The sequence below is a fragment of the Chanodichthys erythropterus genome, chromosome 17, assembly GCF_024489055.1.
Source record: "Chanodichthys erythropterus isolate Z2021 chromosome 17, ASM2448905v1, whole genome shotgun sequence".
Classification (NCBI taxonomy): Eukaryota; Metazoa; Chordata; class Actinopteri; order Cypriniformes; family Xenocyprididae; genus Chanodichthys; species Chanodichthys erythropterus.
In genome coordinates, this window is record NC_090237.1 from 4,780,936 (window position 1) to 4,800,174 (window position 19,239).

The 19,239-nt window shown below is 42.1% G+C and overlaps 1 protein-coding gene across 4 annotated transcripts in view; it reads right to left on the minus strand.

Annotated features, from left to right (window-relative positions):
* LOC137004317 (deleted in malignant brain tumors 1 protein-like) overlaps positions 1-10,799 on the minus strand; it is a 48,359-nt gene extending 37,560 nt beyond the window's left edge. For all 4 annotated transcript variants that reach the window (XM_067364546.1, XM_067364547.1, XM_067364548.1 and 1 more), the window contains exons 1-6: positions 10,686-10,799; positions 5,287-5,310; positions 4,831-5,148; positions 4,225-4,530; positions 3,804-4,091; positions 2,135-2,452 (exon numbers count right to left, since the gene is read on the minus strand). In XM_067364546.1, the coding sequence (XP_067220647.1) occupies positions 2,135-2,452; positions 3,804-4,091; positions 4,225-4,530; positions 4,831-5,148; positions 5,287-5,310; positions 10,686-10,719 (1,288 nt within the window). In that variant the 5' untranslated portion in view covers positions 10,720-10,799. The remainder of the gene's footprint in view (positions 1-2,134; positions 2,453-3,803; positions 4,092-4,224; positions 4,531-4,830; positions 5,149-5,286; positions 5,311-10,685) is intronic.
* Positions 10,800-19,239: the final 8,440 nt, after the last annotated feature.

The following is a 19,239-nucleotide window of genomic DNA, read 5'->3' on the forward strand; positions in this document are numbered from 1 at the left end:
CGTCTGGGTGTGTGATGGCCGCCGCGCCAGATGACACTCACCAAATGGCGGCCGCAACAATGAGTCACGTCTCCGCTGATCGCCCAGAGCAACGTCACGTCTCCGCTGATCGCCCAGAGCAACGTCACGTCTCCGCTGATCGCCCAGAGCAACGTCACGCCTTCGCTGATCGCCCAGAGCAACGTCACGCCTTCGCTGATCGCCCAGAGCAACGTCACGCCTTCGCTGATCGCCCAGAGCAACGTCACGCCTTCGCTGATCGCCCAGAGCAACGTCACGCCTTCGCTGATCGCCCAGAGCAACGTCACGCCGTCGCTGATCGCCCAGAGCAACGTCACGCCTTCGCTGATCGCCCAGAGTCACGTCAGGTCTCTAGATCAGTCCGGGAGCGGAGAGGGTTGCGTTCCAGTGTGACCGATCCACCGTTGATTTCAGTCCGAGCAGCTGGCATCCCCAAGTCTCCGTCGGCCGCTTCGCTCTCAAGCCTGGTGGCCACTTCGCTCTCCGCACTCAAGTCTCCGCCGGCCGCTTCGCACTCAAGCCCGCCGGCCGCTTCGCTCTCAAGCCCGCCGGCCGCTTCGCACTCAAGCCCGCCGGCCGCTTCGCTCTCAAGCCCGCCGGCCGCTTCGCACTCAAGCCCGCCGGCCGCTTCGCACTCAAGCCCGCCGGCCGCTTCGCACTCAAGCCCGCCGGCCGCTTCGCTCTCAAGCCCGCCGGCCGCCCCGCACCCAAGCCCGCCGGCCGCTTCGCACTCAATACCCCCGGCCGCTTCGCACTCAAGCCCGCCGGCCGCTTCGCACTCAAGCCCGCCGGCCGCTTCGCACTCAAGCCCGCCGGCCGCTTCGCACTCAAGCCCGCCGGCCGCTTCGCACTCAAGCCCGCCGGCCGCTTCGCACTCAAGCCCGCCGGCCGCTTCGCACTCAAGCCCGCCGGCCGCTTCGCACTCAAGCCCGCCGGCCGCTCTCAAGCCCGCCGGCCGCTTCGCTCTCAAGCCCGCCGGCCGCTTCGCTCTCAAGCCCGCCGGCCGCTTCGCTCTCAAGCCCGCCGGCCGCTTCGCTCTCAAGCCCGCCGGCCGCTTCGCTCTCAAGCTCACTTTTTATGTCTTGGCTGTCCTACGTGCGTTGAGGAACTCGAGCTCTACTGCCGTCCCGGAGCAGCCCGAGCCCGCTGCCGTCCCGGAGCAGCCCGAGCCCGCTGCCGTCCCGGAGCAGCCCGAGCCCGCTGCCGTCCCGGAGCAGCCCGAGCCCGCTGCCGTCCCGGAGCAGCCCGAGCCCGCTGCCGTCCCGGAGCAGCCCGAGCCCGCTGCCGTCTCGGAGCTGTCTGCTCTCCCTGATACGGCCATGGAGGCCGTCACCGAACTGCCCGCTCTCCTTGATAAGGCCACCATCCACCATGGCTACCCTGGAGCCTGCATTGGAGACCATGGTCCCGCTATAGCTCCAATGTACCCACCCTCCCTCCCTATTCGTGCCTTTTACGTCACGAGGACGCGCCTTCCGGAAGGGGGACGTTATGTAACGATCACCGTCTGCTCCTGTCACTCCCCGGACTACACTTCCCACAATTCTCTCTGCCAATCACCTGCACTCACTCCACCAATCACTACACTAATCACCACATCCAGCTGCCATGCATTACCTGGACTATAAAAGACTCACACACTCATCACCTGATCGCGAAGTCTTGTTGTCACCTGTGTCACATTTCTGAGCGTTTCCTTGTATCCTGTTTGCCTGTCTGTGATTGATTTTGCCTGATTCCTGTTTTACGACCCATTGCTGCCTGCCTCGATCCTTGCCTGTACCCTGACTACGACTCTGCCTGTTCCTTATTGCTCCTGTTTGTTCCTGTTTGACCCTGCCTGAACGACCACGCTCACTTCTAAATAAACGCTGCACTTGGATCCCCTGCCTGAGTCTCCCATTCGTAACAGGGATAAACACACAATTGCGAGTTAAAAAGTCAGAATTCTGAGATAAGTCGCAATTCATTTTTTTTTTTGTGTTTTTTTTTTTTTTGTGGAGGTTTTTTTTTTTTTTTTTTTAGTGGCGGAAACGGGCGTCCATACTTTTCATCACAAGCAAAAGAGCAAATATACAATGGCATCTTGAACCTGAGGAAAACAAACTTTTACCTTTTAAGCAGACGACACCTGCATCTTCGTAGTGACCACAGTCATCGTTTCCAAAAAGTTTGTGTGAGCACTGTGTGAGGGATGATTCATTTCCTGAACATTCCACATCATCCAACCAGATCGGATCACTTCCCTGGCCAAAATGAGCGTTGGAGTGTGCACTAACAGCTCGTCCACATCCCAACTGTCTGCACACCACCTCAGCATCTTCAATGTCCCAGCCATCATCACACACTGTCCCCCACTGGTCATCATAAAGGATCTCAACTCTCCCAGAGCAGTTATTACTACCATTCACCAGTCTGATACTATATTCACCTAAAAAAAATAAAATAACTATATTATGAATCAACACACATCTAACAACGTGCTAAACTTGCAAACTAGCTAAAATCGCCAGTCATTGTTAGGAGCCAAGCACCAAACCCCTCTGCTTTTTAGGTTCGGTACCAAGTTGTCACTGAAATTTTAAAAATGTGATGAAACCATCATTTCCCCCTAGTATTTTGAGCGCTGTTAAAGGGTCAGTTCACCCAAAAGTGAAATTTCTGTCATTAATTACTCACCCTCAGGTCATTCCACACCCGTAAGACATACATGTAAACGAAAACCGACAAAGACTAAGGGAAATCACAGGGTATATATTCAAGGCAGAAACTAACAAGACACACCTGAAACAAGGACACTAATCAAATTAGAAACCATGACAACTAAATAATGGCGGGAAAACTAAACAAAGGAGGACATGTGACTAACAGAACAGACAGACATGTGACACATTGACAGCAATATAATTTATACTTACAAATGCCCAGAAAGACTAAAGATGTATTTAAAACCGTTCATGTGGCTACAGTGGTTCAACCTTAATGTTATGAAGCGACAAGAATACTTTTTGTGCGCCAAAAAAACAAAAACAAAATAAAGACTTTATTCAACAATTTCTAGTGATGGACGATTTCAAAACACTGCTTCATGGAGCTTCAAAGCTTTACGAATCTTATTTTTATTCGAATCAGTGCTTGTATCAAACTGCCAAAGTCACGTGAACCATTGAAATTTAGAAACATTTATGATGTAATGAAGCCTCGTTTACTGAAATCACGTGACTTTGGCACAAAAGCTTCATGAAGCAGTGTTTTGAAATCGCCCATCACTATATTATTGAATAAAGTCGTTATTTTGTTTTTTTGGTGCACAAAAAGTATTGTCATTGCTTCCATAACATTAAGGTTGAACCACTGTAGTCACATGAACTGTTTTAAATACGTCTTTAGTCTTTCTGGGCATTTGAAAGTATAAACTATCTTGCTGTCAATGCCGACCTCACTGAGCCATCAGATTTTATCAAAAATATCTTAATTTGTGTTTTGACGATGAACGAAGGTCTTAAGGGTGGGGAACAACATGAGGGTGAGTAATAGACACCTGCTTTCAAATGCTCATGTGTGTTTCTGTGTAAGCGCTACAAATAAAAATGAATAGTGAAATAAATCAAATAAAAATGGCTTCAAGAACTGCATCTTCTCGGGATCTAATTTTAATTCACAGTCATTTTACAAATTAGCAGCACAAACACAAAAATAAGACATCAATACAGAATGAATTCACTTTCATGCAACTAAAGCATTTATATTATGTAGGCAATGAGACAAGATTAAACTCTCACCTACAAGGATGTCAACAGTGTTACTCCGAGGTGATATTACAGTGCCGTTTTGGTAGGTGTAATTACAGCTGTAGCTGCCCTGATGTGAGACGCTTACATTGACAAGGTGGAAAGTCACACCAGAAACATGTTTCTGGGAGGATATTGATGATCCGTTTTTGAAGAGGTGGAATTCAGCATCAGCATTGCATCTTGGTTTAGGTGTTTTGCATCTGAACTGAATGTTTTCTCCAGGAGAAACAACTGTATATCTGGAGATCACAGAAAGAGTGGGCTGCTGCAGGTCACCTGTTAAAAAAAATAGGCAAATAGGCATCCATTTAAAATGACATGTTAAGATGAAAATCATTAAATACATGAAGCTTATTGTAATTTCTATTGCTCATTTCTACCTAACTCTGTCAAAATGCAAAAGATTTACCTAAACAAACAACAGCAGCATCTTCACCATGACCACAGTTGTGAGCTCCTAGTCCTCTGTGTGAACATTGTGTGAGGTTTCCTTCACCTCCCGAGCATCCAACACCATCCAGCCAGATCGATCCACTGCCTTGATCAAAGGCGGCACTTTTAGGTGCACTGATGGCTGAACCACACTCTAACTGTCTGCACACCACAGCAGCATCATTCATGTCCCAGTCATTATCACACACGGTTCCCCACTGGCCATTATGAAGGATCTCCACTCTTCCACAGCATGAATCAGACCCACTGACCAATCTTATGTCTGATAATATATAAAAATATAAGTACAATGTGATTAAAAACTATTTTGTAAGTATGTGTATATTGTATATATTTGAAATTGTTAGTAGCCAAGCACCAAATGAGCATAGCCCCTCTGCTTTAAAAAAATAAAATAAAAATAAATAAATAAATAAATATATATAATATATATATATATATATTATTTGGGACTAAACACCGTAGGTTTATGTTGTTTTCAATCACTACTGTACTCTTTTCATCACAAGCAAAACATCAAATATACAATGGCATCTTGGATCTGGGGAAAACATATTTTTACCTTTTAAGCAGACGACACCTGCATCTTCTTCGTGACCACAGTTATGGTCTCCAAAAGGTTTGTGTGAGCACTGTGTGAGGGACGATTCATTTCCTGAACATTCCACATTATCCAACCAGATCGGATCACTTCCCTGGCCAAAATAAGCCTCAGAGTGTGCACTAACAGCTCGTCCACATCCCAACTGTCTGCACACCACCTCAACATCATTCATGTCCCAGCCATCATCACACACTGTCCCCCACTGGTCATCATAAAGGATCTCAACTCTCCCAGAGCAGTCAGTATTACCATTCACCAGTCTGATACTATATTCACCTAAAAAATAAAATATCTATATTATGAATCAACTCACATCTAACAACAAGCTAAACTTGCAAACTAGCTAAAACCATCAGTCATCTCACGTAACTAGGATCTGAGTTTAAAAAGAGTGACTAACAATCCTTTACTTACCAGTTCCTGAAGTTTGAGCACTGGCTGTTGAGATGAAAAACAGTGACATTTAAAAACATTGTAGACTTACAGTTAGATATTATGATTTACTTTAACATCACCATCACTACGACCCTCCAACAGAAGAAAAAAAAAATAGAGGTTGTTTACAGCAGTCAGAAGAGGGAAAGATGTCAAGTTTGCGGTCACTCCCTCAGCCATTGTATTAGAAACACCTTTGCAGCAGCGTTAAGTCATTTTTTGTCATTTTACAAGTTCACACTTATATATAATCAGATATGTATAAAATATGTGTATTTGGCATGCTGTCCAATGAGAGGGCTCTGTGCTCTGAATTTGGCCAGAACCCTGATTCATGACCTAGGAAACTATATAGACATACCTTTGCAAAACTGGGCTGTTTCCCAAAAGCTTCTTAAGCCCAAGTAGATTGTAAAAACCAATAAGCTTACAATGCTTTTTGGAAACGCAGCCATGGGCGGCAATGTTGTGAAAGGCCAGCACTGTGAGTGTGACTGTGGTGGGAATGAGCAATGGTTCTGTGGTATTGTCCATAGTATTGTTATTAAAATCTTCATGACAGGGCTTCCAACTTGCATGTTTTCAGCATGAAACTCATGCAACTGACTGTTCTCACACTTTCAACACATCCATTTTCTCACGCAGTGAAAAATCGCAAAGCAAAGAGGACACTGACAGACAAGACAGACTGAAGCAAAGTCTCAGTTTTAAAATTCTGTCAATTTTATTATGAAATAATATTAAAAAACAATAAATATCGTTATGGTGCTCTTAAATGTGACAGATCGCTGTAGTACCTCAGCTCAAGCAGCACGTGAACAATCATTCTTCCTCTTTACTAGGCCTACTAGTTCATAGTAAATAAACAAGAATTAACATCAGAAGGTATGTTGAAAGATACAGTACAACTTTCGGAAATGTATAATGCCTCATGTAATTCATAGTTTTCAGTCACATAGTTTTCAGTCACATTCAGTCACAAATGCTTAATGAGAAACCTTTTTTTGCATTAATATTCTGTGTTCATTTGTCTGCCTGTACAAAATATGCATAATCAATAAGGTGTATATTGAATTTGGTCTTTTAAAATCACTGTCTTACTACATTAGATCTTACTACAAACCTGGTAAAAATGACTGATGGGCAATGGAGGAAAGCCTTGCCCTTCAGGTGGGTGTTCCTTTAAGTGTGTGACGTCATGTGAAAACTATGAATTGATCAATCAGTTTTTCAACCGCGGTTGGTCAATAAAACAGCTGGAGAACAATGTGTCATGTAACATTACTTTTACCTCAGGAAAGCCATTTATAGTTAAAAAAATAACAATAGTGTCACGATCTCCATCAGTTCCTGTCAGTTCCCGGACTACATTTCCCATAATCCTCCCTGCCAGTCACCTGCACACACTCCACTCTAATCACCACCACACCCAGCTGCAGCTCATTACCAGGACTATAAAAGACTTTCAAACACACCACCTCACCGCAAAGTCTTGTTTACCTTGTGTTCAATTCCGAGCGTTTATACCATGTCTGCCTGTCTGTTACTGAATCTGTTGTCTACCGTCTATGATCCAGTGCTGCCTGTCTTGACCCTTGCCTTGTCTGCTGTTCTGTGAATGATATCTGCCTGCCTCGATCTACTGCCTGTCCCTTGCTATTCCTGTTTGCTCCTGTTTGACCCTGTCTGTACGACTACGGTCACCTTTAATAAAAGCTTGCAATTAGATCCCTACCTGAGTCTCGCCTTCGTTACATATAGAGAGAAGTATTTTGCTAAATATATGCAATATATTACATACAGTTGCATGAAAAAGTATGGGAACCCCTTGCAGAATCTGTGAAAATAATCATTTTAACATTAAAGCTGCAAGCAGCACTTACCGGGGTTCAAGCACTTTAAGGCCTTTAAGCACATAAAAAGGTATTATATTTTATTCAGCAAGTATGCAAACACTTAGATCATAGATGGAAAAGACCATTTACAGCCAATATAAGCAATTCATTGAGGAAAAATATTGTTTTTTTTAAAGGTTTTTTTTGACAGTTATAGCACCACCTGATTGTGGCCTGATTCCCACCACTTTATTATTTTTTTTTTTTTTGTCCTCAGACTGTGTCCATACATGTTAATTTTGGTGAAAATTTCTCATTTCATTTTGAAGTTATAGATACTTACATACATAACCCATGAACGTCTTTGATTGGATTTTGCCACTTTTTATCAAAATTTTGACATTTGGGTAAATGCATGTAGTTAATTAACTTAGGTTCTGTGTTTCCTATGCTGGTTTCGTCTCGATCGGACTAACAGTTTCAAAGATATTCGCAAGTTTTTAAGCGCTAAATCACAATGTTACACAAACCATAAGCTGAAACCTGGCAAGTCTGGTATCGTTGGACTCGGCAAGGATTCAGGAGTCTAAAGACGTGACTACCGTGAAAATAAGTCGACCACACCCATTATATACATTTTCAGCTAAAACCATTAAAAACATATGTTATAGCGCCACCTATGTTCTGATCTACACAAAAATTGGCATGTTTCTTTAGAATCATATGCTGCATGTGCTTTATAGGCTTTTGGGTATATTTAGCCACACCCATTTTCTAAATGACCCAGCTATAGTGACACAAAGGGTAACGTTTTTTTTATATCTATTGATTTAGAGAGTCCAGAGAATTGTCCTGCACAGGTTTCGTTCCGATTGGGCAAAAAACCTAGGACTAGTTCACAAAAGAGGGTTTCTCACATATTTGCGAATAATTAACGAACGATTTGATTGACAGCATTGGTTCTTCAGCAAGAGGACATTGGCGTATATATACAAAAAAATGGCCGCCACTGGCCAATGAATTTTGAGCACCTATCAGACAAGGTTAACGGAGGCCTATCGGAACTAAACTCGGTGGGCATGTTCGACTCATGGCCCTAGAGGTCTGTAAGAATTTTGAAAGAAATCGGCTACAAGTTGGTGCTAACGAGTTTTACGCCTCAATAATCACGTGGTCTTTCACAGATCCACACAATATGCATATCATTTGATAGATCTCCTCATTCTGAACAACTTTGCCTCAAGAAATAATGCTGTCAATCAAATCGTTCATTAATTATTTGCGAATATGTGAAAAACCTACTTTTGCGAACTAGTCCTAAGTTTTTAGCCCGATTGGAACGAAACCAGTGTAGGACAATTCTCTGGACTCCCTAGATCAATAATTATCAAAAAACAGCATCATTTAGAAAATTGCTGTGGCTAAATATACCCAAAAGCCTATAAAGCCTAAACAAAAACTCAGATCTTCACAAAAATAGGTGAGCACATGCAGCATATGACTCTAAAGAAGTACGCCAATTTTTTGTGTAGATCGGACCATAGGTGGCGCTATAATTGTTAAAAACCTTTAAAAACATATGTTTTTAATGGTTTTAGCTGAAAATATATATAACTTTGGTTGTAGTCGAGTTATTTTCACAGGCTTCCTTAGACTCCTGAATCCTTGCCGAGTCCATCGATACCAAACATGGTAGGTTTTTCCTTATGGTTTGTGCTACGTTGTGATTTAGTGCTTAAAAAACTTTTGCGAATATCTTTGAAACCGTTAGTCCGATTGAGAAGAAACCAGCGTAGGAAACACGGAACCTATTTTGGTTTACCACATGTATCAGCCCAAATGTCAAAATTTTGATAGGAAGTGGCAAAAAAATCCAATCAAAGTCTTTCATGGGTCATTTTTTATGCTCTTATATATATGTGTCTATGACTTCAAAACGAAATGAGATATTTTCACCAAAATTAACATGCATATGTATGGACACACTCTGAGTACACCCCCAAAAAGTACTGAAGATCGCGAAAAAACTTTAAAAAACATATTTTTCCTTACTAAATTGCCTCTATTACCTGTAAATGGTCTTTTCCATCTATGATCCAAGTGTTTACGTGCTTCCTATATACAATATAATACCTTTTTATGTGCTTAAAGGCCTTAAATGCTTGAACCCTGGTAAATGCTGCTTGCAGCATTAATTTTTTATTTAGTAGGCTACTGTCTTGAGTAAGATATTTACATATAGTCAACAAGACCAAAAATAGCTGAATTAATTAAAATAACCCGTTCAGAAGTTTGTGAACCATTGATTCTTAATACTGTGTGTGGTTACCTGGATGATCTGGATGTTCCTGCAGATTCTTCAGTTTTCAAGGATTTTTTGCATTAAGATGCATTAAGAGCTGGGGAGTGAAAACTTTTGAATAGGATGAAGATGTCCAAATTTTTCTTATTTTGTTTAAATTATATATACATTAAATAAATTATATATATATTTTTTTTCCCCTTCGGAAGCAACAAAAGATACTTATATGTTTGTCAGAAGTAAAATTAAGTACAATTTACCTTGATCTTCAAATTCATAAAGTTTTCACCCCCCGGCTCTTAATGCGTCACGTTTTTTCTGGAGCATCAGTGAATGTTTGAACCTTTTTTAATAGTTGTGCTTGAGTCCCTCAGTTGTCCTCAGTGTGAAAAGACGGATCTCAAAATCATACAGTCACTGCTGGAAAGGGTTCAAATATGCAAAAGATGTTTGAAAACTGATGAATCTGCAGGAGCTGGAGGATTTTTCTGAAGAACAGAGCTCAGTTTAACTGCTCAGGACAAACAAGTGACTCATGAACAACCATCACAAAAATAACAAAAAAAAACAAAAAAACAAACAGTCATAGATCATCCAGGTAACCACACAATATTAAGAACCAAGGGTTCACAAACTTTTGAACGGTTTATTTTAATAAATTCAGCTATCATTTATGTGAAATATCTTATTCAGGAAAGTACCAAATAAAAAATAACATGCATTTTTGTATGATCTCTCTTATTTTGTTAAAATTATTCACATTTTCACAGATTGTACAAGGGGTTCCCATACTTTTTCAAGCAACTGTATTTATTAAATAGTTTATATTATATTTATATTTTATATATTTTTTTACACCCCCTTAGAAGTTAATTCTAACTTTAAGTCAAACTCAACAGTTGGCAGCCCTGCTTCATGATCCCTTTCAGTGTAAATCCTGGTGTCTAGATGAGTACGGGTATGTACTGTACGGTACTGATCCGTGTGTAGACATAATGAATGTAAATATCTGCATTCATGTGTGAGAAGTTATAGAAATATATTTCAGTTAGTACCCCTTCATTTTAGTCTACTGAAAAGGTCATTTTCATGAAGCAGCTAAAATTTATTTAGAGCAGCTTGTTCTTTTCAAAATCAATCATGTCAACTCAAACATAACATTAATCAATGTTTTTATTTTAAAGTTACTTTTTGGTATTGGCTACGAATTTCAGTTCAGTTGAAAAACAAGAGAAAAATACCCAATATCAGAATGAGAAGATAAGGTCTTGGCATTGCAGTCCTTGTGTTGTTTCAAAGTACCAATGAATTTAAGAAGTTACTTCCTGGCTAATAAAAAGAGCTGGTGCTTTCTCCACCTCTACAAAAAAAAGATAATTCACCCAAAGCTATTTCTGTTTGAATAAACATCTGCTACCCTCCCATACTGAATATTCAGCACTTGTGTTCAGTTAAATTTCAACATTCAGCCTATTGATGTGAACTTTAACATGCTAATCAGTGTGCACTGGGCTTGTTAAATATGATCAAAGGTGGCTGAGAAAAGTCTGCAATGTTTATCCTTTTGATCTTTAATAAAATAAATAAATAAAAATACAAAATTACAAAATATTATTGAAGTAAAACAATTGAAAGCCAGGCATTCTTGTCCAACATCACTGCCTGACCTTACAAATGTGCTTCTAGAAGAATTGGTCAAAAATTCCCATAAACACACTCGTTATAACGGTATGTGACCCAGGAGGAGTAAATCTTCAAAGAACTCAAAAGGTTTAATGATAACTCAAAACATAGGCTATACATCCAAGAAATAACTGCAGGCAAACACATCCAACAATAACAGTGACTGGACAACTGAAGAAGGTGATTGGTGTACTTAAAAGTCCTGTATGATGAGGTGCAGACAGGGAACGGGTGTGTGTGATATGCTGATGGTGGAGTGAATGCAGGTGAGAGTCAGGGAGGATCATGGGAAATGGAGTCCAGGACAGACGGAGACTGTGACACTCCTAAACCTTGTAAAAATCATACTAACATTATAATTGCACCCCAGGAAACATTATAAAATGACAGTTCATGACCCCTTTAAAATAACTCTTTCAGATCTATGAAAACCAAGTTATAGTGGCAAACAGTTTAGAAATGTGTCTGGAAGATCAGAGTAAATGGGAATCTGAGTAAAGATCACCAGACTGATATCATCAAGTCAAATGTAAACAGAACCATGTCCTCATGAACTTGTTGATTTCAAAATAAACCATTCCAGTAAGTGCAGTGGACAAATACAGTGAACTTACTCTACTCGATTATCCACGTGTGTGTGTGTATATAAATGAGTCTTAAATATGATCAGGCTTTTTTTTTTTTATTATGCAAACAGACATTTACAATATTTAAAGATGAGAGATTAAATGCAAAATACAAATACTTGTACAACAAAACATACATAACAGCCAGTAAGATTGGTGTGTGTGTCTGTATAACTGTATGTGTAACTGGGTGTGGGAATGGAAATATATGAATATATGAGCATGTAGGGAAGTACAACAGACATAACCAGAGTTATAAGAAAAAAAAAAAAAAAAAAAAAAAAAGATATATCAATGAAATAATAATAATAATAATAATAATAATAATAATAATAAAAATAATAATTTTTATGACAATAATGATGATAATAATAATAGTATTACACAAAAACTGGAGAATGGAGGATGAGGAGGGTCACATAAGCAATAGTAATAATAGCCATAATAATAATAATAATAATGATAATAAATTCAAATTGTATTAGCAATAGTAGTAACATATTAACAAATATACTAATTTCATCTGGAATGAGGGGGAGGTTAAAGGATCAGGAAGAGGACAAAAAAATAAAAAAATAAATAGTAGTTGTTGTCACAAACTCGGTCTCTGTGGCTCCCTCTGATCGCCACCTGAGGGCACCCTCACCTGAATATTAACCGGTTCTGGACTACATTTCCCATACCCCGTGCCTGGACTGATTACACACACACCTGATCCATATCACCTGGACTATAAAAGACTCTCATGCCCCATAGTTCATTGCGGAGTCTTGTTTTGTCCTGGCTGACATTTCTGAGCATTTATCCCTGTGTATGACCTTGGACTGCCTTGTACCTCCATAATCTGCCTGCTGCCTGCCCTATGATATCTTTGCCTGTTTACTGGATTACCCTGTCTTGTCTGCCACCTGCCCTGATTGTTTTCCTGGTACTGTTACTGATTACGTCTTGCCTCTGACACTGCTATTGCTGGTATTTGACCCCTGCCTGTATGACTACGATTGTTTAATAAAGCTGCAAATGGATCTCCCCGAGTCTGCCGCCTCGTCACAGTAGTAATAGCAATGATAATAATAATAATAAAAATAATAATAATAATGGTAATATTGATACAGCCATTAGTAATAATGATAATAGTAGTGGTTGTAATAGCAATGATGATGATGATAATAATACTTACGGACCTTAGGTCATTTATTAGCTCAATTTAATTGTTACAGGGAATAAGAATTGAATCAACTGTAAATGATTCACTGTGAATGATTCAGAATTAATATTTAACACTTCGTCAATTATTCGTCCAGCGAAAATTGAGGTTAGAGTATTTTACCAATTCTGGATAAAATATTATTCTTGTCACGGCACACACGAAGACAAACAGGGTAGGTCCAATTGCAGGTATTTATTGGGGAAATCCAGAAACGTAATCCATAAGCCAGTCAATAGTCAAAAATCCAGGGAGACAGTCCAAACAAATCAATGACAGGAACAAAACACAAAGCAAACCAAAACAGAGACTCGGAAACATGAATGAAGACACCATGACCAGAGCAGAAACAAACCAGGTATAAATAGACAAACACTAATGATGAAACACAAAACAGCTGAGTGCAATGAGTGGGATAATGAGTCCAGGAGTGAGTATGGGTAATGTAGTCCAATTGGTGAAAACAAGAGTCCGTAACGGAGTGCCCTCTAGTGGCTGACTAGGGCACTCTCACTAGTGATCATGACATTACCCCTCCTCAAAGGAGCGGCTACCAGACGCTCCACCAGACAACAAAAACAAAAAACACAAAAACTCAGGAGGGAGGTGGACAGGAGGAGGATCAGGGGGAGGGATGGTGGGCCAGGACCAGAGCCCCCAACCGAAGGCCAGGGGGGAGCCGGTGGAACAGACCATGTGGGCTCTAAGAGGGTCGGGGTCCTGGCTGAATGCCAGGGCGGCGCTGGAGGAACTGACCAGGCGGGTTCCAACGGTTCCAACGGCCGGGGCAGTGGCAGCAGGGGAGGAAGCCTGGACGACAGTGGCAGGGCAGATAACCTGGGCAGCGGCGGCAGGGCTGACGGCCTGGGCGGCAGCGGCAGGGCAGAAGGCTTGGATGACGGCGGCAGGGCAGACCAAGGTTGCTCTGTGGCCGTGTCAGGGACAGCGGGCAGCTCGGGGACGACCTCCGTGGTTGTATCAGGAAGAGCGGACCGCTCAGTGATGGCAGCAGGCTCGGGCTGTTCAGGCGGCAGGGCAAGGCACTTCGGTGGCGCCGGCAGGGCAAGGCGCTTGGAGAACCCACGAACAACCCCTAGAGTGGTCTCCAGGCCTTGTAGGATGGAGGAAGCCCTCTTCCTCCTCCTCCGCTTACGAGGGTGAGGCGGTGGCTCACCCAAAATGGACTCGCTGGCTGGAGCGGGCTCGCTGGCTGGAGAGGGCTCACTGGCTGGAGCGGGCTCACTGGCTGGAGCGGGCTCTGTAGTGGACTCACTGGCTGGAGCGGGCTCACTGGCTGGAGCGGGCTCTGTAGTGGACTCACTGGCTGGAGCCGACTCACTGGCCGGAGCGGCCTCCGGGCCTTGAAGGATGGAAGAAGCCTTCTTCCTTCTCCTCCTCCTCCCTTTACCGGAGTGAAGCTGAGGCTCAGTGCCCACCTCCTCTGAAGACTCTGGAGCTGGCTCACTGGCCGGAGCTGGCTCACTGGCTCACTGGCCGGAGCGGACTCACTGGCTGGAGCGGACTCACTGGCTGGAGCGGACTCCGGGCCTTGAAGGATGGAAGAGGTCTTCTTCCTTCTCCTCCTCCTCCCTTTACCGGAGTGAAGCTGAGGCTCAGTGCCCACCTCTGAAGACTCTGGAGTGGACTTACAGGCAGGAACGGGCTCTAGCTGAGCGTGGGTTGCCCAACGGCTTCTGTGGGAGAGATAATGGACAAAGCGCCAAAAATCCAGGATCTGGAGCCCCTCCAACTCCCACTGAGGCAGAGGGTCGTCGAGACATCCATTAAACACCCCTTTTAACGCCTCATCATTATACCGCAGCCCTCTTGAAAATGTCCAGAAAAACTGGGCAAAACACCCTATCTCTCTCCCCTCCTGTCGCAGAGCCAGCACCGCCTGAACAAGAGCCATCCGCTCCCTCACCGTGGCTAGAGGAGTGATCCAAATCTCCATCCTGCTGGATCCTAAAATGATGGTGTCTTCTGTCACGGCACACACGAAGACAAACAGGGTAGGTCCAATTGCAGGTATTTATTGGGGAAATCCAGAAACGTAATCCATAAGCCAGTCAATAGTCAAAAATCCAGGGAGACAGTCCAAACAAAACAATGACAGGAACAAAACACAAAGCAAACCAAAACAGAGACTCGGAAACATGAATGAAGACACCATGACCAGAGCAGAAACAAACCAGGTATAAATAGACAAACACTTATGATGAAACACAAAACAGCTGAGTGCAATGAGTGGGATAATGAGTCCAGGAGTGAGTATGGGTAATGTAGTCCAATTGGTGAAAACAAGAGTCCGTAATGGAGTGCCCTCTAGTGGCTGACTAGGGCACTCTCACTAGTGATCATGACAATTCTGTGGCCAACAGTAACAATATTTTATTATGATTATTATTCTTATTATTGTAATTATTATATTATTATAAGCAAGAGGTAACTTGATCTTTTAAGTTTAAGGCAGTAATTTGACACACAGCACAAGAAACTCGTATATGTGAAAATCAAAACAAGATTTATTGACTACTTCTAATGATTACAGGAAACTAAAGCTAAACACACACACACACATACATACATGCACACACATTCGCGGAGTTGATATGAGTTATGAAAAGTCCCAAGTTCAGTGCTAACTTAACTCATAACCTGAGGAAAATCACAAAAGCAGAGCTTTGGCTTGATTCTTTAGGTTTAAAGGAGTTTCACCAGTTTCCAGCAAGAGAGAGAGAAGTTTGCTTGTACCTGCATTTGCTCTGACAGCTGAGGTAATCGGGTTGTTCCGTGACTCGTGTACAGCGGAATCCCGTTCTGGATTGGCTGTCTTTCAGGTGACGTCTTCTCGGGAAAGCCCTGTGGGTTGAGCGGAAGCTTTGAAGGATGTTGCTGGCTGGTGCAACTGTTCTGAGCGTCTGGCTTGAGCGGCTCTCTTCTTGGGAGACTTTAATCAGATATTTCACAGAGTGTTTTGGAGTCTGGATGTGACGGCTGTTGAATGATCAGCTGCGCGGCTCGTGGTTGAAGTCGGCGACTGTTAGATGGAAAATCAGCCCCGGTCAATCAGTTCTCAGCTTCTTCTTTTCAGCATGACCCAAGCAACTTTTCAGCCGTGGTCAAAGTAGCGGTGCTTCGGCTACTGGGCTTCAACGACTGTGCTTCAGTCCGACTTCTGACCGATTTTTTGACCGATTTCTGACAACTAGCTATTGGGAAAGCATAGTTTTAAAGGAGCAATTTCGCTCCATCCTTCAGATGCGATCCTCCAATGAGACGTTGCAACGGAGATTAGACACGCCTCGTCTATTGTCTATTGATCACATCGCGTGATATCTGCAGAACATTCTCCTGTTTTATTAACAACTTTATAAAGTTTCTTAATATTTTCCTGATACTGAATTTCAATGTTTCATTCACACAGAATTACAGAGAATTATAAACTCTGTATTTAGAGCTCAAACATGACACACTTCTTACACACATATTACTAGACTGACCTAATTAAAAACAATGATTACAAGAGAAAGAAGATGCATACTGGAATACAAACATATAATGCATTGAATCCAACATGTTAGTAATCACATCATAGCAAGTGTTATTCTGGATATAGTTAATACTTTAAGTAATCGACAATTGTCCCTTTTGAGATTCAAGATTGAGTCCTTAAAGGGCAACTATTATGCAAAATTCACTTTTACATGGTGTTTGACCATAAATGTGTGTTGGCAGTGTGTGAGCAAAACCACCCTTGTCATGATCACTAGTGAGAGTGCCCTAGTCAGCCACTAGAGGGCACTCCATCCTGGACTCTTGTTTTCACCCCTTGGACTACATTACCCATACTCACTCCTGGACTCATTATCCCACTCATTGCACTCAGCTGTTTTGTGTTTCATCATTAGTGTCTGTCTATTTTTACTCAGTTGTTTCTGTCCTTGGTTGTGGTTTGTTGTATTGTGACGTGCACTTTTGTTTCTCTGGTCTTTTGTTTAGTGGACTGTTTTCTGGATTTTGACCCCTGCCTGTTTTGGATTTATGATTGTGGATTGCCCAAATAAATGCTGTAATTGGATCCGTCTATTGTTTCTGTGTGTACCGTGACAACCCTAGAATGAGAAAAATCCACCCAGTGTTTTTTTTTTACAATCTCAATAATTCATAAGCACTGTCTCAGAACGGCCTGTTGTTCTAAGATTGCTCTCACTGTGACGTAGAATTGCGCTAAGCCCCTCCCACGTGGTTTGATTGACAATCTGGTTTTGGCATAGACCCCGCCGTCGGTGATCTGTCAACCATCCTCCATTGTTTCAACGACAGCCGGTAATGTCTCCTAAGAAACATAAGTGTTCTGTTGTGGGATGTAATAATGAACATAGTAGTTTTCACTTACTTCCGACATCAGAGCCACTGAAAACGCAGTGGATGGATTTTATTTACGAAGGAAAGGCGCCACTAAAAATTCCAAAATATGTTTATGTTTGCGCAAATCATTTTTTGACTGACTGTTTTGAGAACGAGGGTCAATTCAAAGCAGGTCTTGCTTCAAAGTTAATCCTCAAGTGTGGATCGTTGCCTACTGTTCGCGATCCAACGTCACCTCCAGAAGAAGTAAGTGTATTTAATGTTTTTTGAGCAAATAGTCATTTCAGTCGATGTCAGCCAATGCGTCTAAAGTTGTTGTCGTCGTCGTAGAATGTCTGTGTATATAATTTAAACCTTGTTTGTATAGTGTGTATCCACACGTATATATATATATTTTAAAGATATTGTATTAAAAACGGTGTATGTTTTCTGTAAAGACAAGACATCAAAATTGCTATGTTTATACAAAGGCCAGCACATCGACACAAAGCTGTAGAATGAGGGAAATTGGCATGCAGCAACAATTACAAATGTAAATAAATTAATACCTGTCCTATCTCCCTGCAGCATATATTTTCTGGTTCTGTAGCCATCTCACATTTGCCACATAAGCACCTGTACGACAAGTAATGTCAACATGACGCAACCGTTCCCTCGCATAAATATAATTTCGTTTGTGCTTAGCAAACGTTATCACAGTATTTGTGTTTGTAGTTTCAAAAAATTGCGCGAATGTTATCACAGTGTGTGTGTGTGTGTGTGTGTGTGTGTGTGTGTTGCACATCCATAATTGCAAAGGGGACGCGATTAAAACTCTATAAGTACATAAATGTATCAAATAACCATTCAGAGACGTCCTGCTCCATTCTCAATTGTGTTTCTTCTGCCGGAGTCTCTTCATCATCTGGGTCTGATTCCGGTTCAAACATGTACGGCTGAATGCCATACAAAACAGCGGGTCTCTCATTCTCAGCCAATCTGCTTCTACCGACTGTTTATTGCCATAGGTATGCAAGTTACGCCCTCATCCAAAGGCAGGGCGGGAATATGCAGCTCATTTATATTTAAGGTGGTACACACCAAAACAGCTCTTTTTAAAACAGGCCCCATGTATTTGTGAAGTTTTTGTGCTGAAACTTCACAAATACATTCTGGGGACACCCAAGACCAATATTACATCTTGTAAAAAGGGGCATAATTGGTGCCCTTTAAGCATCATGTTGTTCATGTTGTTCATTGATAAAGTCATTGGTAAGTTCTGGCGAGCGAGGCTCAACATACTGATACAGCTATTAATGATAAGGTATTATAAAGCTGCCTCGGATCCCCCTCATTGCCATGGCATAGGATAGACCCCTGCCAGCGTCATGTTGCAGCGGGCTATCAAGGTGAGGTGCTGCAGGACCCAAGGTCCCAATATCCACTCCCATCTCCGGCCGTCCCACACATGCCACGCTGTCTTTGTTTTTTTTTTTTTTTTAAATATATGGCTGCTTTCGTTGCTATACTTGTGATAGGCATATGTTTATGTCGACTAGTGTATGGCGTGCAGCATTGAACCAGCCCAGTGCAAAGCCCAGGCCACCATGCACACGCCACACTTACCCTATGTGTGTGCTTTTTTATTTATTTTTTTTATGATCAGGCTTTTGAGGAAGGTTTATTTGTTCATCTCTCAATCATTGTTTAAAACTACAGAGATTTGATCATAAAACTAAGTATTTGAATATCATCCTACTAAGACATTATTGGCAGATTTGACGACTGATATTTATGTCAGTATCTTCTATACATGACTATTGACATTTTGCAAAACCCACAACTACAATGCTGGAATCAGTTCAGGTGATGGTCATGCGTGAAGTCTGACAAGTCAAATCCTGTGTTTAATAGATGGACTGGAATAGA